Here is a 17,431-nt window from a genome sequence, read left to right on the forward strand (position 1 = left end):
AAAGCTTAAACGTGTGCATACAATATCTAATCCGTACGTGCGCGCACAATAGCTAATACGTACGCACACACTAGCTAATACGTACGCACACAATAGCTAATACGTACGCACACACTAGCTAATACGTACGCACACACTAGCTAATACGTACGCACACACTAGCTAATACGTACGCACACAATAGCTAATTCGTACGCACCCAATATCTAATACGTACGCACACACTAGCTTAAATGTACACATGCAATAGCTAATACGTACGCACACAATAGCTAATACGTACGCACAAAATAGCTAATACGTACGCACACAATAGCTAATACGTACGCACACAATAGCTAATTCGTACGCACCCAATATCTAATACGTACGCACACACTAGCTTAAATGTACACATGCAATAGCTAATACGTACGCACACAATAGCTAATATGTACAATAGCTGCAAACAACTCCGTATACGTACGCATACAATTTCCCGTTTTTTTCGTGCACCATGTTAAAATACATACACTAGCTAATATAGCTTAAATAGTTAATATGTACGCAAACAATCGTACGCACTAGCGGATGTATTTGGAAGTGTAATGGCCTTGTTCTGGTTCCCGTTTTCATCTTCGTGAAGTAGTGACAGGCCGCAACATTAAGAAACACGGAGTTGGAACGCAATTATATGACTTCCTCGTAGGTAAAAAAATAATATTATTTTTATGTATTTACGGGTTTATACTATATATTGATATGTTCTAGATTTAAAATATATTTTTCTATAAATAAACTGTTTGGTAAAATCAAATTTTGGTTTTACTTCCGGATTGGGCATTCCATGCAATCGTTTATTGACTTTCGTTTCCAGTACTATCAAACGTTTAAATAAGTATGGCGACGTCGTGTTGCAATATTCGAAAGTATGTGTTATTGTATGATATTGTGGTGGTGATGGTGCTGGTGGTGGTGGTGGTGGTAGTGGAAGCAGTGGTGGTAGAGATGGTGGTGGTAGTAGTAGTGGTAGAGAGACGATGGTGGTGGTGGTGGTGGTGGTAGTGGAAGCAGTGGTGGTAGAAATGGTGGTGGTAGTAGTAGTGGTAGAGAGACGATGGTGTTGGTGGTGGTGGTGGTGGTGGTAGTGGAAGCAGTGGTGGTAGAGATGGTGGTGGTAGTAGTAGTGGTAGTTGTAGTGGTAGAGAGACGATGGTGTTGGTGGTGTTAGTGGTAGTGGTAGTGGTAGTGGTAAAGATGATGGTGGTAGTGGTAGTGGTAGCGTTAAAGGTAGTGGAAGAGATTGTGATAGAGATGGTGGTGGTGGTGGTGGTAGCGGTAGTGGTAGCGTTAAAGGTAGTGGAAGAGATTGTGATAGAGATGGTGGTGGTGGTGGTGGTGGTGGTGGTGGTGGTGGTAGTGGTAGCGTTAAAGGTAGTGGAAGAGATTCTGATAGCGATGGTGGTGGTGGTGGTGGTGGTGGTAGTAGTAGTAGTAGCGTTAAAGGTAGTGGAAGAGATTGTGATAGAGATGGTGGTGGTGCTGGTGGTGGTGGTAGTGGTAGAGGTAGCGTTAAAGGTAGTGGAAGAGATTGTGATAGAGATGGTGGTGGTGGTGGTGGTGGTGTTAGTGGTAGTGGTAGCGTTGAAGGTAGTGGAAGAGATTGTGATAGAGATGGTGGTGGTGGTGGTGGTGGTGGTGGTAGTGGTAGTGGTAGTGTTTAACAGGGTATTATATTCATCCGTTCATGTTCATTTATCATTGCCTGCTTGCGTTTAGATTGTGCGTAATCTTATATAGAGTATGTTTGAGAGTGGTCAGTGTGTACGCTTTTAAGTGGTTAAACAACTTTCCGTTGGTTAATATTAGAATTCATTTATGCACTTAATCACCCGTAACGTTCCCGCCATTCTATCGCTGGGGCATTGCTGTCCTGACAGTCGTTAGAGTCGCAACTTGGAAGCTTTTTAATATCTACTATTTTGCATTGTTGCAAAACAATACTTTTTATAACAACGCCTTTTTCTCTTTGTGATTCGAAAAAAAGCATATAAACGGACTGAAACACGTCGTACCCTGGCTACAAGTGGTAGAGGTGTTGGTAGTAGTAGTGGTTGTGGTAGAGATGGTGGTAGTGGTAGTGATAGATATGGCGGTGGTGGTTGAGGTTGTAGTGGAAGCGGTAGAGGTAGTGGTAGAGATGGTGATGGTGTTGTTAGTGGTAGAGATGGTGTTGGTGGTGGTAGTGGTAGTGGTAGAGAGATGGTGTTGGTGGTAGTAATGGTAGAGATGGTAGTGGTGGTGGTAGTGGTAGAGGTGGTTGTAGTGGTAGCGGTAATTGTAGAGAGATGGTGTTAGTGGTGGTGTTAGTGGTAGAGATTGTGGTGGTGGTGGTGTTGGTAGTGTAAGTGGTAGAGATAGTGGTGGTAGTGGTAGTGGTAGAGATGATGGCGGTGGTGGTGGTGGTGGTAGTGGTACCGGTAGATGTAGTGGAAGAGAGATGGTGGTGGTGGTGTTAGTGGTATTGGTAGAGATGGTCTTGGTGGTTGGTGTAGTTTAGATGTTGTTGTTGGTGGTGGTAGTGGTGGTGGTATTGGTTGTGGTAGTGGTATAGAGATGGTGATGTTAGTGTTAGTGGAAGAGATGGTGGTAGTTGTGGTAGTGGTAGTGGTAGAGATGATGGTGGTGGTGATGGTGGTGGAGGTGGTGGTGGTAGTGGTAGCGGTTGAGGAAGTGGTAGAGATGGTGATGGTAGTAGTAGTGGTAGCGGTATAGGTAGTGGTAGAGATGGTGGTGGTGATGGTAGTAGTAGTGGTAGCGGTAGGGATAGTGGTAGAGATGGTGGTGGTGGTTGTAGGAGTGGTAGTGCTAGAGATAGTGGTGGTGGTAGGGGTAGTGGTAGAGATGGTGGTGGTAGTGGTAGAGATGGTGATGGTTGTAGTGATAGCGGTAGAGGTAATTTTAGAGAGATGGTGTTAGTGGTGGTGGTAGTGGTAGAGATGGTGGTGGTTGTGGTGTTAGTGTTAGTGGTAGAGATGGTGGTGGTGGTGGTGGTAGTGCTAGTGGTAGATATGGTGGTGGAAGTGGTAGTGGTAGAGATAATGGCGGTGGGGGTGGGGGTGGTGGTGATTGTAGTGGTAGCGGTAGATATAGTGGAAGAGAGAAGGTGTGGAAGTGGAAGTGGTAGAGATGATTGCGGTGGTGGTGGTTGGTGGTGGCAGTGGTAGCGGTAGATGGAGTGGAAGAGAGATGGTGGAGGTAGCGTTAGTGATAGTGGTAGAGATGGTCGTGGTGGTTGTTGTGGTTTAGATGGTGGTGGTGGTGGTGGTGGTGGTGGTAGTGGTGGTGGTATTGGTATTGGTAGTGGTAGAGAGATGGTGGTGTTTGTGGTAGAGATGGTTGTGGTTGTGTTAGTGGTAGTGGTGGAGGTGGTGGTGGTGGAGGTGGTAGTGGTAGTGGTAGCGGTATAGATAGTGGTATAGCTGATGGTGGTGGTGGTGGTGGTGGTGATGGTAATAGTAATGGTAGCGGTATAGGTAGTGGTAGAGATGGTGGTGGTGGTAGTAGTAGTAGTAGTAGTGGTAGCGGTATAGGTAGTGGTGGTGGTAGCGGATTGGTAGAGATGGTGGTGGTAGTGGTACTGGTAGTGGTAGTGGTAGAAATGGTGGTGGTGGTGGTGGTGGTGGTTTTAATGGTAGTGGTAGAGATTGTGGTGGTAGTGGTAGTGGTAGAGATGATGATGGGAGTGGAGGTGGTAGTGGAAGCGGTAGAAGTAGAGATGGTAGTGGTAGAGATGGCGGTGGTGTTTTTATTGGTAGTGGAAGAGATGGTGGGGGTAGTGGTAGTGGTAGAGATGGTGGTGATTGTTTTAGTGGTAGTGGTAGAGATGATGGGGGTAATGGTAGTGGTAGAGATTGAAGTAGTTGAGATGGTGGTGATGGTGGTGGTGATGGTAGTGGAAGCGGCATAGGTTGAGATGGTGGTGTTAGTGGTAGTAGTAGAGATGGTGGTGGTGGTGGTGGTGGTGGTGGTAGTGCTAGTGGTAGAGATGGCGGTGGTAGAGAGATGGTTTTGGTCGTGTTAGTGGTAGTGGTAGTGGTAGTGGTAGAGATGGTGGTGTTGTTGTTAGTGTTAGTGTTAGCGGTAGAGGTAGTTGTAGAGATATGGTGGTGGTGGTGTTAGTGGTCGTGGTAGTGGTCGAGATGATGGCGCTGGTGGTGGTGTATGTAGTGGTTGCGGTAGTGGTAGTGGTAGAGATGGTGGTGGTTGTTTTAGTGGTAGTGGTAGAGATGATGGGGGTAATGGTAGTGGTAGAGATTGAAGTAGTTGAGATGGTGGTGATGGTGGTGGTGATGGTAGTGGAAGCGGCATAGGTTGAAGGTGGTGTTAGTGGTAGTAGAAGAGATGGTGGTGGTGGTGGTGGTGGTAGTGCTAGTGGTAGAGATGGCGGTGGTAGAGAGATGGTTTTGGTCGTGTTAGTGGTAGTGGTAGTGGTAGAGATGGTGGTGTTGTTGTTAGTGTTAGTGTTAGCGGTAGAGGTAGTTGTAGAGATATGGTGGTGGTGGTGTTAGTGGTCGTGGTAGTGGTAGAGATGATGGCGCTGGTGGTGGTGTTTGTAGTGGTTGCGGTAGTGGCAGTGGTAGAGATTGTGGTGGTGGTGGTGGTGGTGGTGGTGGTGGTGGTGGTAGAGATAAGAGATAGATAGGAGTAGTAGTAGGAGTAGTAGTAGGAGTAGTAGTGGTAGTAGTGGTAGTAGTGGTAGTGGTAGTGGTGGTGGTGGTGGTGGTGGTGGTGGTGGTGGTGGAGGTAGTAGTAGTAGTAGTAGTAGTGGTGGTAGTAGTAGTAGTAGTAGTAGTAGTAGTAGTAGTAGTAGTAGTAGTAGTAGTAGTAGTAGTAGTAGTAGTAGTAGTAGTAGTAGTAGTAGTAGTAGTAGTAGTAGTAGTAGTAGTAGTAGTAGTAGTAGTAGTAGTAGTAGTAGTAGTAGTAGTAGTAGTAGTAGTAGTAGTAGTAGTAGTAGTAGTAGTAGTAGTAGTAGTAGTAGTAGTAGTAGTAGTAGTAGTAGTAGTAGTAGTAGTAGTAGTAGTAGTAGTAGTAGTAGTAGTAGTAGTAGTAGTAGTAGTAGTAGTAGTAGTAGTAGTAGTAGTAGTAGTAGTAGTAGTAGTAGTAGTAGTAGTAGTAGTAGTAGTAGTAGTAGTAGTAGTAGTAGTAGTAGTAGTAGTAGTAGTAGTAGTAGTAGTAGTAGTAGTAGTAGTAGTAGTAGTAGTAGTAGTAGTAGTAGTAGTAGTAGTAGTAGTAGTAGTAGTAGTAGTAGTAGTAGTAGTAGTAGTAGTAGTAGTAGTAGTAGTAGTAGTAGTAGTAGTAGTAGTAGTAGTAGTAGTAGTAGTAGTAGTAGTAGTAGTAGTAGTAGTAGTAGTAGTAGTAGTAGTAGTAGTAGTAGTAGTAGTAGTAGTAGTAGTAGTAGTAGTAGTAGTAGTAGTAGTAGTAGTAGTAGTAGTAGTAGTAGTAGTAGTAGTAGTAGTAGTAGTAGTAGTAGTAGTAGTAGTAGTAGTAGTAGTAGTAGTAGTAGTAGTAGTAGTAGTAGTAGTAGTAGTAGTAGTAGTAGTAGTAGTAGTAGTAGTAGTAGTAGTAGTAGTAGTAGTAGTAGTAGTAGTAGTAGTAGTAGTAGTAGTAGTAGTAGTAGTAGTAGTAGTAGTAGTAGTAGTAGTAGTAGTAGTAGTAGTAGTAGTAGTAGTAGTAGTAGTAGTAGTAGTAGTAGTAGTAGTAGTAGTAGTAGTAGTAGTAGTAGTAGTAGTAGTAGTAGTAGTAGTAGTAGTAGTAGTAGTAGTAGTAGTAGTAGTAGTAGTAGTAGTAGTAGTAGTAGTAGTAGTAGTAGTAGTAGTAGTAGTAGTAGTAGTAGTAGTAGTAGTAGTAGTAGTAGTAGTAGTAGTAGTAGTAGTAGTAGTAGTAGTAGTAGTAGTAGTAGTAGTAGTAGTAGTAGTAGTAGTAGTAGTAGTAGTAGTAGTAGTAGTAGTAGTAGTAGTAGTAGTAGTAGTAGTAGTAGTAGTAGTAGTAGTAGTAGTAGTAGTAGTAGTAGTAGTAGTAGTAGTAGTAGTAGTAGTAGTAGTAGTAGTAGTAGTAGTAGTAGTAGTAGTCTTTATTTTTATAAAAATCAAGTATATGTAGTTGTCTGAAACAGAAATCTTAGCTATAAAAAGTACTTGAAGTATAGATTTTTGAAATGGGATAAATACTTTAATGTCTTTCGCTTAACTGTGATGCATTGTTATTAAATAAAAATTATATTAATAACACCAAAAAGCCGAACTGGAATAAGAGATAAATTAACTACCTGTTTTAAATAGAAAATTATGTTCGAGCTCGAGCTCGAGATAGATGTTGCTGTTTTTTAGTTGTAGATAATTGCGTAATTGATTTGAAACAAAACCCCATCCTTTTCTATTTACCTCAATAGTAGAGTATTAATACTTTATACCACATACACATGAAATATTGCAACGTTTGATATGGCATTCTAATCATGTACTACTGTACATGTTACTATAAATAATATGACCTTATATGTTCAAGTACGAAGATCTACATTTATTCACTATTGATAACTATGACCTTGGAGTATTTCTTGGTCCCGGCTATAACTAAGTTTCGCTATTTTGCCAGTTTATTTGATAATATGATAATAAGGCGTCTTGAAACAGGAATTTGATCTGTAACGTAGAAGAAAAAACAAACACATTTATGGCAATAGTTATACTTTTATATCAATAGAAATGTGTGAAATTGAAATGATAAAAAAGTGACGGTAATCTTGTAGTGTGCGATATTTCTAACTTTGTTCTTCTAAAGGAGGTTTGTCGTTGATCAAGCAGGCAATTTAAGATTTTACTGATCCGGATCAAACATAGATACTGGATGCATAATAAGACCATGTAATATTTTCCACCATTGCACGCTTTAGCATGGGGCCACTGTAAACTTTTGACGCTCATTAATGATGGAATCTGAAGAATTTGAAAGCTTGCGTCCGAAGACTGCTAGAAACATTTCCTCCCATGGCCAATGTTCATATGAATCAACTAGGAGGTGCGTCGTTCCTGAAAAGCAAAGTGATGCAATTGAAGAGTTGATGCAACATGTGGACGCAATACAGAAGTTAGGGCCTACTCTAAGAACCCTGGGCAAAACAGTAAGTATCAATATGGCTGGATTGAAGTATGACTATACAAAATTGCATATTTAATTCAGGTAGTAAAGCATGCATATGTGATAAATGATTTAATCTTATTTGCAATTTCTCATTCAATGAAGTTCACATATTGATACTGAATAGATCGAAAGGCATAACATGCGCTCTGTAAATATTTTTTAAACGCGTTTTGCTTTTTTTAGGATGCTTACGCCTTTCTTTCACAATCAAAATCAAAAGGGCGTCAGCCCCCTGCGTTCTAAATACTTCTTCATTTTTCTACTCAAATTCTGCGAAACAAATACTTTCAAGGAATTTTGAGCATATGATTCGCGAGTAATGCCAATGTTTAGGTTTTTTCGTACCGCATTCCACCCTCTTGAGTCCAGTGGACTCCTTCAAACAACATTGAAGACAGCGAACCCAAATGGGGTATAACAGCCTCAAGCGAAAAGAGAAGTCAAATTAAGTAAGGATATAAAAAGGCCAAGTTCTCAAAAGTAAGGCTGTTTATAGTCAGAAGTAAACACTTGAGAAGGCAGAAGTAAGCAAGTTGGAATTATTTGAAGAGAAGCGTCCCTTCAGGGCTACTTTACGTGTCATTATTTTGGGGATTCATATTTTAGATACAGGCATTGAAGGAAAACGTATGGCGATATGTATTGTTTTGAATGTGTGTGTTTTCATGACAATCTGAACAAATAGCGATAACCCCTTTTAACTAACAAATGTCATAGTCTAAGACATTATTTACTACTACTATAATATACCAATTCCGAATATCTATACATTTCAAAGATAATTAAGCTATGAGCTGCACCTTGTCTTAAATGCTATAAAATGTTGTTATAAAAAGTGTGAAAGTAAAAACAAGGTAAAATACATTTAAATCAGTACCCTAATTTAACACGCTATACAATTAGCTAAATATCTAAATACCAATAATGTATAGAGTTTTTTTTATAAAAAGCTGGATTCGCGTTCGGTCAAAATTTCTTCACCAACATGCATAGCTGGTGCACTAGCAATATTTAGTAATTAAACAGTAAAATGTTCAAGAATATATACTTTCATTCTAAACAGGAAAGTGAATACAGAAGTCTTATTCGAACTCTTAAAGGTGGAAATGAAAATCTCGAAAAGGAAATCAAACCTTTAAGAATGAATGGATCTCCAAGTGATGTCGAAGATGAAAAAAGAAGAGCGCAAGAATTTGAGGCCAAATATAGAGATCTGGCTAAAAGGGCTAAGTCTGAGATAATTATACTTGAAGGAGCCAAATTGAAATACAAGAATGAAGCTAAGATGTCTCAGGACATAATTTCTGATAAGGAAAATGAGATTTGCGTTGTACGAAAGGAGCTGGAGCAGGCCAAATCGTTGTGGAAGAATCTGAATTCAAAATTAAAAGAAACAGAATCAGAACTTGATAAAGTACTACAGGACAAAGAAATTCTGCAGAAGGCATTGCACTCATCGAGGGAAACGCTAAATGAAAGTGAAAAGGATATTCAAAGGGAAGTTTCAAAATCCAATGAAAGAGAAAGATCATGCAAACAACAACTTGAACGCGTCAGAACCGAATTGAGGGACGTTAAACATGAGTTGGATAACACGAAAAAGGACAATGAATTACTGCAAAAAACATTGAAAACATCGGAACATAAATTTCGCCATGAGGTAGAGCGTCTTCAAGAGAAATTGTTTATATTAACTGAGGAAAAGAGAGAATGCATGAACTATCATAATCAAGTCAGAAGAATGCGAAGAATCGAAGATTCAAGTACTCATTCAATAAAAGGAAATATATCTGAGTCTAGTGCAAGAGAAAATACACTCTTAAAACAACTTGAATGTCTCCAAGCACGTCTGAGAAATGTCCAAGAAGAATTGAATGATACAAAAGAAAGGTTTGTGATTGTATGTATTTAACGTTTTATGTCTGTGTTTTGTATGCTTTAAGAATAAATTTTAACAGTGTTCAGCGTATAACGGATAAATATTGTTCGAAAAGTGTTTTAACATTTGCAAAATACTTCGAGCTTGTTATACACGCATGCTATGCTTTTCATAAACTCAGGAACATTTCAGATGTCACAACAACCATTGGCAATCACATACGGACATTAAACCTGACATTCCGCGATTGAGCGACTGGAACAGACCCACGAAGATGGCGGAGCGCTACAAAGTACTGTACGACAATCAATGGACGGACGCCTTCGAGACGCTTGATAAAGTATATTTAGACGAGAAGGAAACTACTGACAGACTGATAAGTATCCTTTTGGTAAATCGATTACATTCTGTATCAATCATTTTGTTTGGTGCATTAATCCTTTCTTAACTTTATTATCTATATATATCTAAAATGAATTTAAAAATTCGAGACATGAACACCTTTAAAAACAAGATCATGATGATTTTGTTTTGTTTTTCGAATTCAGGAAACGAGCACATTCTGTATGAAGCAATCTCAGATACAGTTGGCAATGATCAAGTCGGCTGTTATTGCATCTGCTGACAGGGTAAAGCATCTAACAAATATGTAAAGAAATATGAATTATGTTATCCTTATTTGTATATCGTAATATACCTCTCTTTTGAAACTGTTTACTTTTTCAGGATTCGTCACTACCCGTCATTGTAAGCAAACAACTCAAAGAATGCCGTAAAGCTGTCGCTGAGACTGCTGGCAAGAACATACTACAGGTCTGAGATTCTATAGATAATAATATATTTATGTTGTCAACTTGGTTGGCTATTTAAAATAGTTCAAATGATTAAGTGTTGTTTTGTGTGTAAATTTAAAACAAAACAAACGTATTTGCTCATATACTTACCTTTTACATTGTTTTCGGTTTTGAACAATCCTGTTCTCTTGACTTATCATTGTTAAAAAAATAGCAGACAGTAAAATTATATGTACTTCGTGATTTATGAAATAATAAAATACAATTATTTAGATGGTGCACCGTATTCGTTGCAGGAATACATATGTCAATTACGTCAGTCAACATCCAGAACAGCAAGAGATGCCGTACGTGTTGAAGAATTTGTTGAAGAATGTTTTAACATTTGCTGGTTAATAAGCATACACGACCCACCGGTAGTTCTCGATGAGGAGTTTCAGTCTGGAGGCAGGTTTGATTCAGAAATATACAAGGCCTACTCAAAGAGTGGTCCCACAAACGACTTTCTTGTGTGGCCCGCCATGTTCCTTTATAAAGGCGGCCCTGTGCTGTGAAAAGGCGTCGCTCAGGTTCGGGTGAAAATACAACCAACTCATGACCCTAAACCTGAATTATCATGGAGAACGACTGAGAAGCCATCTACTCAGCACCTTCCAATCTCAGCCGCGGCGCGTCCTAGCTCTGCCTGGTCGTTATCGAAGCGTCCTGATGCTGAGTAGAAGCGATTCCTTCCTGAACCGAAATATTCGTTGGAGAATAACCCGACAGGGCGAAATATATCGAATGTAAACTATTCGAAAAATGATTTCAGTATGAAAACGAACCGGACATTCATCAGCCAGAGACTTACTAGTTGCGTAAGGAGATGAAATAGGCACGGTCGACGTTTATCAATTATTTTCGCTTTTGGACAAAAATGTTACTATAGTTATTGAAAAGTTGAGAAAATCATGGGTTAAGAGAAATTCAAAAGATGTCTAGAATATGTCACACAACTGTATGGGTAACATGTACATGCGTAGCCCGCATGGATGGCATTATTATATTGCACATGTTGTTTTACCTTTGTTTAAGTAGTCCTTTAGTATATTTCATTGATGGAAGTATATGTCGGTGTTCGTATATCAGAAACTGTGTGTAAATCTTCGGATAGTACCTACCGTACCAAGTCTGTACCAACTGGACCAGTTTCCAAAAATAAGGCACTTACATTTAAAAAAAGAGTAGAATTTATTGAAAAGTGCCACTATCACTACATGTCATCTTGGTCTTGCTTTTATAGTGCTTGTATTGTGCCATTTTACTTATTAAACAAAGACTTAGACATGATGCAGATATTAACTCAAAAAATATTAATAAAGGTATATCTTTATGAGTATGTTTTGTTATTTGTTTTTTTGTTTTATTGTCGAAACAAGAAAACAATAATATCCGTTGCATGTCATTAATGTTCACCTGCGTTGGTGGATATATACGTTTGCATGACAAATTACGGTTCGATGTGTTAACACCAATATGACATCAAAGATATATAAATGATAATGCCTTTTTGGTGAACGCTACAGTATCATATTGATAAGTGTAACAAAGTACTCTCCCGAGACAGTGTTCTTCTAAAATAATACATGCAATATTATACTTCAAATGATCAGTATGGTGACCCCTGCAGCAAAATTGACGTACTTTTGCTGCTAAAGAAGTCCACCATCTCTTAAATAGGTGGTACAAATAGAAAAAACAACAACATGTAAATTGAGCCGTGCTCGCAGAATTGATTTCACTTGATCGCTAGGGTAAACATTCTCATCCCCCAAACTTGATAATTATTTCGCTGGTTTATTTAGTGTTTGTAAATGTATTCTGTACAAGTAAATTGACTCAATAGTGTATTTATTCTCAATCACACGAGTTTAACGAGGGCATTCGAAATTAAGATTTTTTGGAACAAGGTGACAATAGCATCTGAATACTTTCACAGTAGCAAAGCATAATGTTCAGGGATCCAACTACGTTTTGAGTACAAACCAAGATTTGTAGATTACGGGTCGAGTTTGTACAAGTCTAATAAAACTGACTTGAATTGTATGTATAGGACGGGAACAAAGAAAAAGCCTTCAGAGAAATGACAGCTACCTTAATTACCGTTAATTAAAACGTCGCAACGGCGCTTATCACGGTGACTCGGCACGGTGGAACGCGGGAGAAATTATAGGTATGAACACGGTGGGCATTATGCTTCAATCGCGGCGTGTAGAGAAAATTAGGATAAAAAGATAATGTCCGCGGTAAGAAAAAATCGCGGCGATGTGCGAAATATACAAAAAAAAATGCGTGGTTGGTAATGTACTTTGCAAAATATTTGAAAATATATGTTTTATGCTTATGCAAAGTAGACAAACCTTGATGACGAGGCACTCAAAAGTAGATCACACGTACACGTATAACTAGCGTTCCGCAGCCTCTATATTAATTTGAAAGGCCCGAGTGCGAGTATAAATAAACTTACACACCTCTGTTTAATCCCCGTGCATACGATGGTCAATGGTTATCACGTGACTAGTAAATATCTACATTGGTTAAACAGTAATCAAGATTTATGCTAGGGTAGTTTCGGAGTCATGCCATTTAAAACTGCGGACACTAGTCTACGTTGATTGTTTAACGGCACACCGGTTGGTACAATCATGCACATGACTTTTAGCCATCTCATCATCGCTTTACCGACGGTGTTTCCGATGTTTCGAAATCTATTTTGTGGCAGGCGCTTATAATATCAAATTTAAGAAGAAAAACTGTCTGTTACTGTTCTGCCATTTAGACATAAAAACATGTCGGTTACACATGATAACATGCTAGTTAGACATAATAACATGCTGACATAATAACATGCTAGTTAGACATAATAACATGGTAGTTAGACATGATGACATGCTAGTTAGACATGATGACATGCTAGTTAGACATGATGACATGCTAGTTAGACATAATATCATGTTAGTTAGACATAGTAGCATGCTAGTTAGACATAATAACATGCTAGTTTGACATAATGACACGCTAGTTAGACATGATAACATGCTAGTTAGACATGATGACATGCTAGTTAGACATATTAACATGGTAGTTAGACATGATGACATGCTAGTTAGACATGATAACATGCTAGTTAGACATAGTAACATGCTAGTTAGACATGATAACATGCTAGTTATACATAATGACATGCTAGTTAGACATGATGACATGCTAGTTAGACATAATAACATGATAGTTAGACATGATGACTTGCTAGTTAGACATAATATCATGTTAGTTAGACATGATAACGTGCTAGTTAGACATAGTAACATGCTAGTCAGACATAATGACATGCTAGTTAGACAGTATAACATGCTAGTTAGACATTATAACATGCTAGTAAGACATAATAACATGGTAGTTAGACATAGTAACATGCTAGTTAGACATGATAACATGTTAGTTAGACATAGTAGCATGATAGTTAGACATAGTAACAAGCTAGTTAGTCATAATAACATGCTAGTTAGACATGATAACCTGCTAGTTAGACAAAATAACATGTCCGCTAGACATAAAAGCATAAGATGTAATAACATAAGATAGTTGTGACGTTCCATTATACACCCAGACTGAAGGTACAGGTTACTAGAAATGATAAGCCGTTTTCATGTATTTACCAAAGTTTATTTGTATGCATATTCATTGATTTCGGAATAGCCCATAGTTTTATTGTTTTATACCCAATTCACTCATTATACTGGCTATATTACTAATATGATTTTACGCTCTTGTATGATGCGCGACGATGCAAGATTGTCTTCGAAGTCGACCCTAATTTTCGGAGATTTTCCATCACTGCGTGTCTTCAGAATATCTTCCAAAAACGCGAAAACTTCATTTCACATCTTCACCCTCAGTACTTTCAAATTATAACGCAATTTGGACGATACTTATCGTAATAGTACTCGGTACTTTTGCGTCTGTTTATATCAACCGAGAGCTACAACGAGAATGTTTAAAATTATTTTGCCGATTTCGCTCTGCAGTTCTGTATAGTCGCGAAATTTTATGCTGCAAAGAGGCTAAAATCATCTTCCAAGTTTCGTTAACGGGTTAATACTCGTTTAAATTTGAGGTTAAACATTCTAATATTATTTCGCTAAGAACATGATGAAGGTCTTAAAAAGATTTTTTACATACGTACTGGCTATGTAGATGACCGTTTATTTTTCAGAAATACATATGTCTATTATGTCAGTGAACATCCGGAACAATAAGAGATGCCGTCCATGGACACGAATGTTTTAACATTTGCTAGTTAATAAGCATACACGACCCACTGGTAGTTCTCGATGAGGAGTTTCAGTCTGGAGGCAGGTTTGATTCAGAAGTATACAAGGCCTACTCAAAGAGTGGTCCCACAAACGACTTTCTTGTATGGCCTGCCATGTTCCTTCATAAAGGTGGCCCTGTGCTATGTAAAGGCGTCGCTCAGGCTCGGGTGAAAATACAACCAACTCATGACCCTAAACCTGAATTATCATGGAGAACGACTGAGAAGCCATCTTCTCATCACTTTCCATCCACAGCGGCAGCGCGTACAAACTCTGCCAGCATGTCATCGTAAGCGGAAAATGAACCCACTATTAAATCGACACGGTCTCTGAATAAAAATTTGAAAGGTCGAAAGTGTTAACAAAACATCTGCAGATAATCATTGGATATTGGTGTGTTTCATGATACATGGATATTCAGTCATCTTACTGTCTATTTCACTTAAAGACAGATCGTTTACCAGGTAATGATGAGGACCACGCTAGTTTGTTGACACATTTTGAGGCGTGGGAGGGATAAAAAAAATCAGTTAATCTGTAAATTGTTGTGTGAATTTTTCGGGAAGTTCGTATTTCGTTTTACAATGACAAACAGTTCAAAATACATTTGAACAATGGTATAACATAATCATTCTATTTATGTTCGAACAGTCGTTTTCGTCTGTAATTTGTTTCGTATGAAAGCAAACGTTCGAACATTCAGCTTCGAGATCGAGAAAACGTTTGAAAAACGGGATAATCATTTTTCTTATAAACGGTAAGTTGTTAATTTCAAAATAAATCTTATCTTAAAGTTATGAAACATTTCTCAAGATTTTAAATACTTTTGTTGCCAACGTTATCTAGTTCAAAGTGAAGTGTTCTGTTCTGATCAAGGGGAAGTGACTACAATGAATTTTAAAAGTAGTTATGGAAGTTGATATTTTCACTCCTTCACTGATTAAACTCCATATTTCATCGAAAAGCATGAACGAAACTTTTCTATTTCTCGCCAAAATGAAAACGTTGACTCTTGACACGCAAAGTCTCCCAACTGTAAAACTGATTCATAAATACAGACGGTGTTTTAATTCACTTTTGTTTATTGTATATAAATCTGTTGTCTCAAGTTTTGAGTTCTGTTCCATCATTTACTGTCGAATTATTTTTAATGCGCGCGGTCATCTCTTTCACCTTTTTCTCGCTGGCTCGGCATATCATACACGCTGAAATGAAGGCTGCAATCTGCAATACAAAAACATTGGCTTCTAAATAATGATATATTGATGTTTTCAATAATTCAGATGTTATATAAGATGAAACATAAGGTAAACCGTATTTGTTCATGCTTCGGTTCGTAAATGACAAAGAATAATTTTAACAGACCTCAAACAATATCAACAAAAACACTTTATTGTTGTACCCAAACAAAGCAAGCAATACGCCACACAATTGTGATGTCTCACCTCAATGACCAGTATAGACACCCCCGCTGCCGCAATGTACGTACTGTTGCTGTTAAACCAACCCACCATCTTATCGAAGCAGCCCTGAGTTTAGTTAAAACATTTTAAAAGGAGAAAACACATTTTGTATATACATGTATATTTAAGTCTGTTCAAGCATATTTGTAAATGTAGTGTATCCTACTTTACTCTGACAGCATTCTTGAGTTGGATGAAATTGTTGTTATCAAAATGCAGAAAACAATTGACATTGTAACACTATAAATCCCTTATATCTGCACTCAAAACAAAAACAAAATCATATAATGTATGAAGAATATTACACTAAAGTCTTGGAAAGAATAAATCTCGTGATTTCATTTAGTTCTACTAAGAGGTGATACCTTAAAATTTATAAACACCTTTTTCAATATATCTCCTTTAGTCATGTAGATGAAAAGACCACTCACAATATCGTAGAAAAAGCCAGATGTCCCGAAGTGGCACAGGAGTTTGTTGGTCGGCTCCGGAGCCACGACATTTTTGTCAGTCAGCTTGCAGCACGTGTCGGGGAAGTCGGTCTGTAAGGTAAAGCAAACCATACTAGAGTACAGTTTAGTGGTTGATAGATGCAGGTATAATCAGCATTTGTCACAGATGCTCCTGTGTTAAACATTCATGGGATTATAAGTCGTAATTTCCTTTATGTTTTATCAATGTGTACTACACATTTACATAAAAGCTGGAGGTGTTATTGTTTACTAATCAAGTACGTTGCCGTCAAAGGATGCAGAAATCATGTAAGCGTGTATCTTGATTTCTCAACAACAGCTAGAACACAGGGATAACGTACTTCCGGTCGGGTCTCATTCGTCCACTTGCTGTAAGTGTAGTCGGCGGGACCTGTGGCGCCACAACACTCTAACTGAAACCGGTAACCACATTTGAGACCGCAGTACACTCCCAATACAACATAGAAAATAAGAGTAAATTCGAATGGCCGGTTTCTTGACACTGGAGTCTTTGTCTTGAGTGGTGCTTCAATCCTTTCTCAAGACACCGTCCATCTTCGTCACCTAACAGTGTTTAAAAACAAGCCCGTGCCGTTTGTTCTGTGTTTTAAAGTATTGTATTAAAATAAAACAAGGTAAGAAATTTACCGGCCACAACCGTTTACTGAATAAGATATGCCCGTGGCGCGAACATGTATTTGAACATGATAACCATGTTATTGGAAAGAGAAAAGTTCAAAACCTCAATCTGCACGAGGTCCCAGGTCCTGCCAATCATGGTTTCCGGTAGATATCCCTGCACCAATGAACGGCGAAGAGTATTCTGAAGATTTTCACCCACCTGTATCAAAGCAAACAAAATGTTTAAATGTGGTACGCGTACAATTTATACAAAGTGGTACATGAACGTATACACTCTCAATTAAAATATTTTTACCAGTACTATTAAACCTTATGATAATGCCATTGATGGCTTTGCTGTGAAATCCTCTACCAATGCTAGAGTTTACAGCGAGGTTGAAACCGGACAGAATTTTGTCATTTATGAAAAACTAGCAATCATCTCTTTTTTAAATAACTTAATCACGTTTTACAGTGTTTTTTTTACACCTCAACTTCCATTCCTTAAATGAACTGCTTTTCGGCAATACATAACACCTCTTACTTGTTCAATGAAGGCAGAGAGGACTGGCATGGCCGTGGGGCTGGTCTTGTTTATGATCACCATTCCAGCCAACCCCAACTCTATCACGGTGACTACACACACTGTCACTAGAAACTACAA

At 38.6% G+C, this 17,431-nt stretch overlaps 3 protein-coding genes across 5 annotated transcripts; all 3 read left to right on the forward strand.

The window, feature by feature from the left end:
- Positions 1–577: 577 nt before the first annotated feature.
- Positions 578–11,227, forward strand: LOC128232070 (myosin-9-like). Of its 3 annotated transcripts, none has more exons than XM_052945410.1 (7): positions 578–688; positions 6,935–7,162; positions 8,246–9,072; positions 9,254–9,452; positions 9,610–9,690; positions 9,788–9,874; positions 10,152–11,227. In XM_052945410.1, exons 2-7 carry the CDS (start codon positions 6,968–6,970, stop codon positions 10,407–10,409), a joined length of 1,647 nt encoding a protein of 548 aa, XP_052801370.1. In that variant the 5' UTR covers positions 578–688; positions 6,935–6,967; the 3' UTR covers positions 10,410–11,227. The 3 variants fall into 3 exon arrangements, with proteins under 3 accessions (XP_052801370.1, XP_052801372.1, XP_052801371.1); XM_052945412.1 differs by having other exon boundaries at positions 637–684; XM_052945411.1 differs by lacking the exon at positions 578–688 and adding an exon at positions 818–908.
- On the forward strand, positions 1,510–3,166 carry LOC128230980 (loricrin-like). Its single transcript, XM_052943405.1, has 2 exons — positions 1,510–1,656; positions 2,945–3,166. Exons 1-2 carry the CDS (start codon positions 1,510–1,512, stop codon positions 3,164–3,166), a joined length of 369 nt encoding a protein of 122 aa, XP_052799365.1.
- On the forward strand, positions 3,213–3,449 carry LOC128230981 (putative uncharacterized protein DDB_G0287183). The gene has a single exon (XM_052943406.1). It carries the CDS (start codon positions 3,213–3,215, stop codon positions 3,447–3,449), a length of 237 nt encoding a protein of 78 aa, XP_052799366.1.
- Positions 11,228–17,431: the final 6,204 nt, after the last annotated feature.

The sequence above is a fragment of the Mya arenaria genome, chromosome 4, assembly GCF_026914265.1.
Source record: "Mya arenaria isolate MELC-2E11 chromosome 4, ASM2691426v1".
NCBI lineage: Eukaryota > Metazoa > Mollusca > Bivalvia > Myida > Myidae > Mya > Mya arenaria.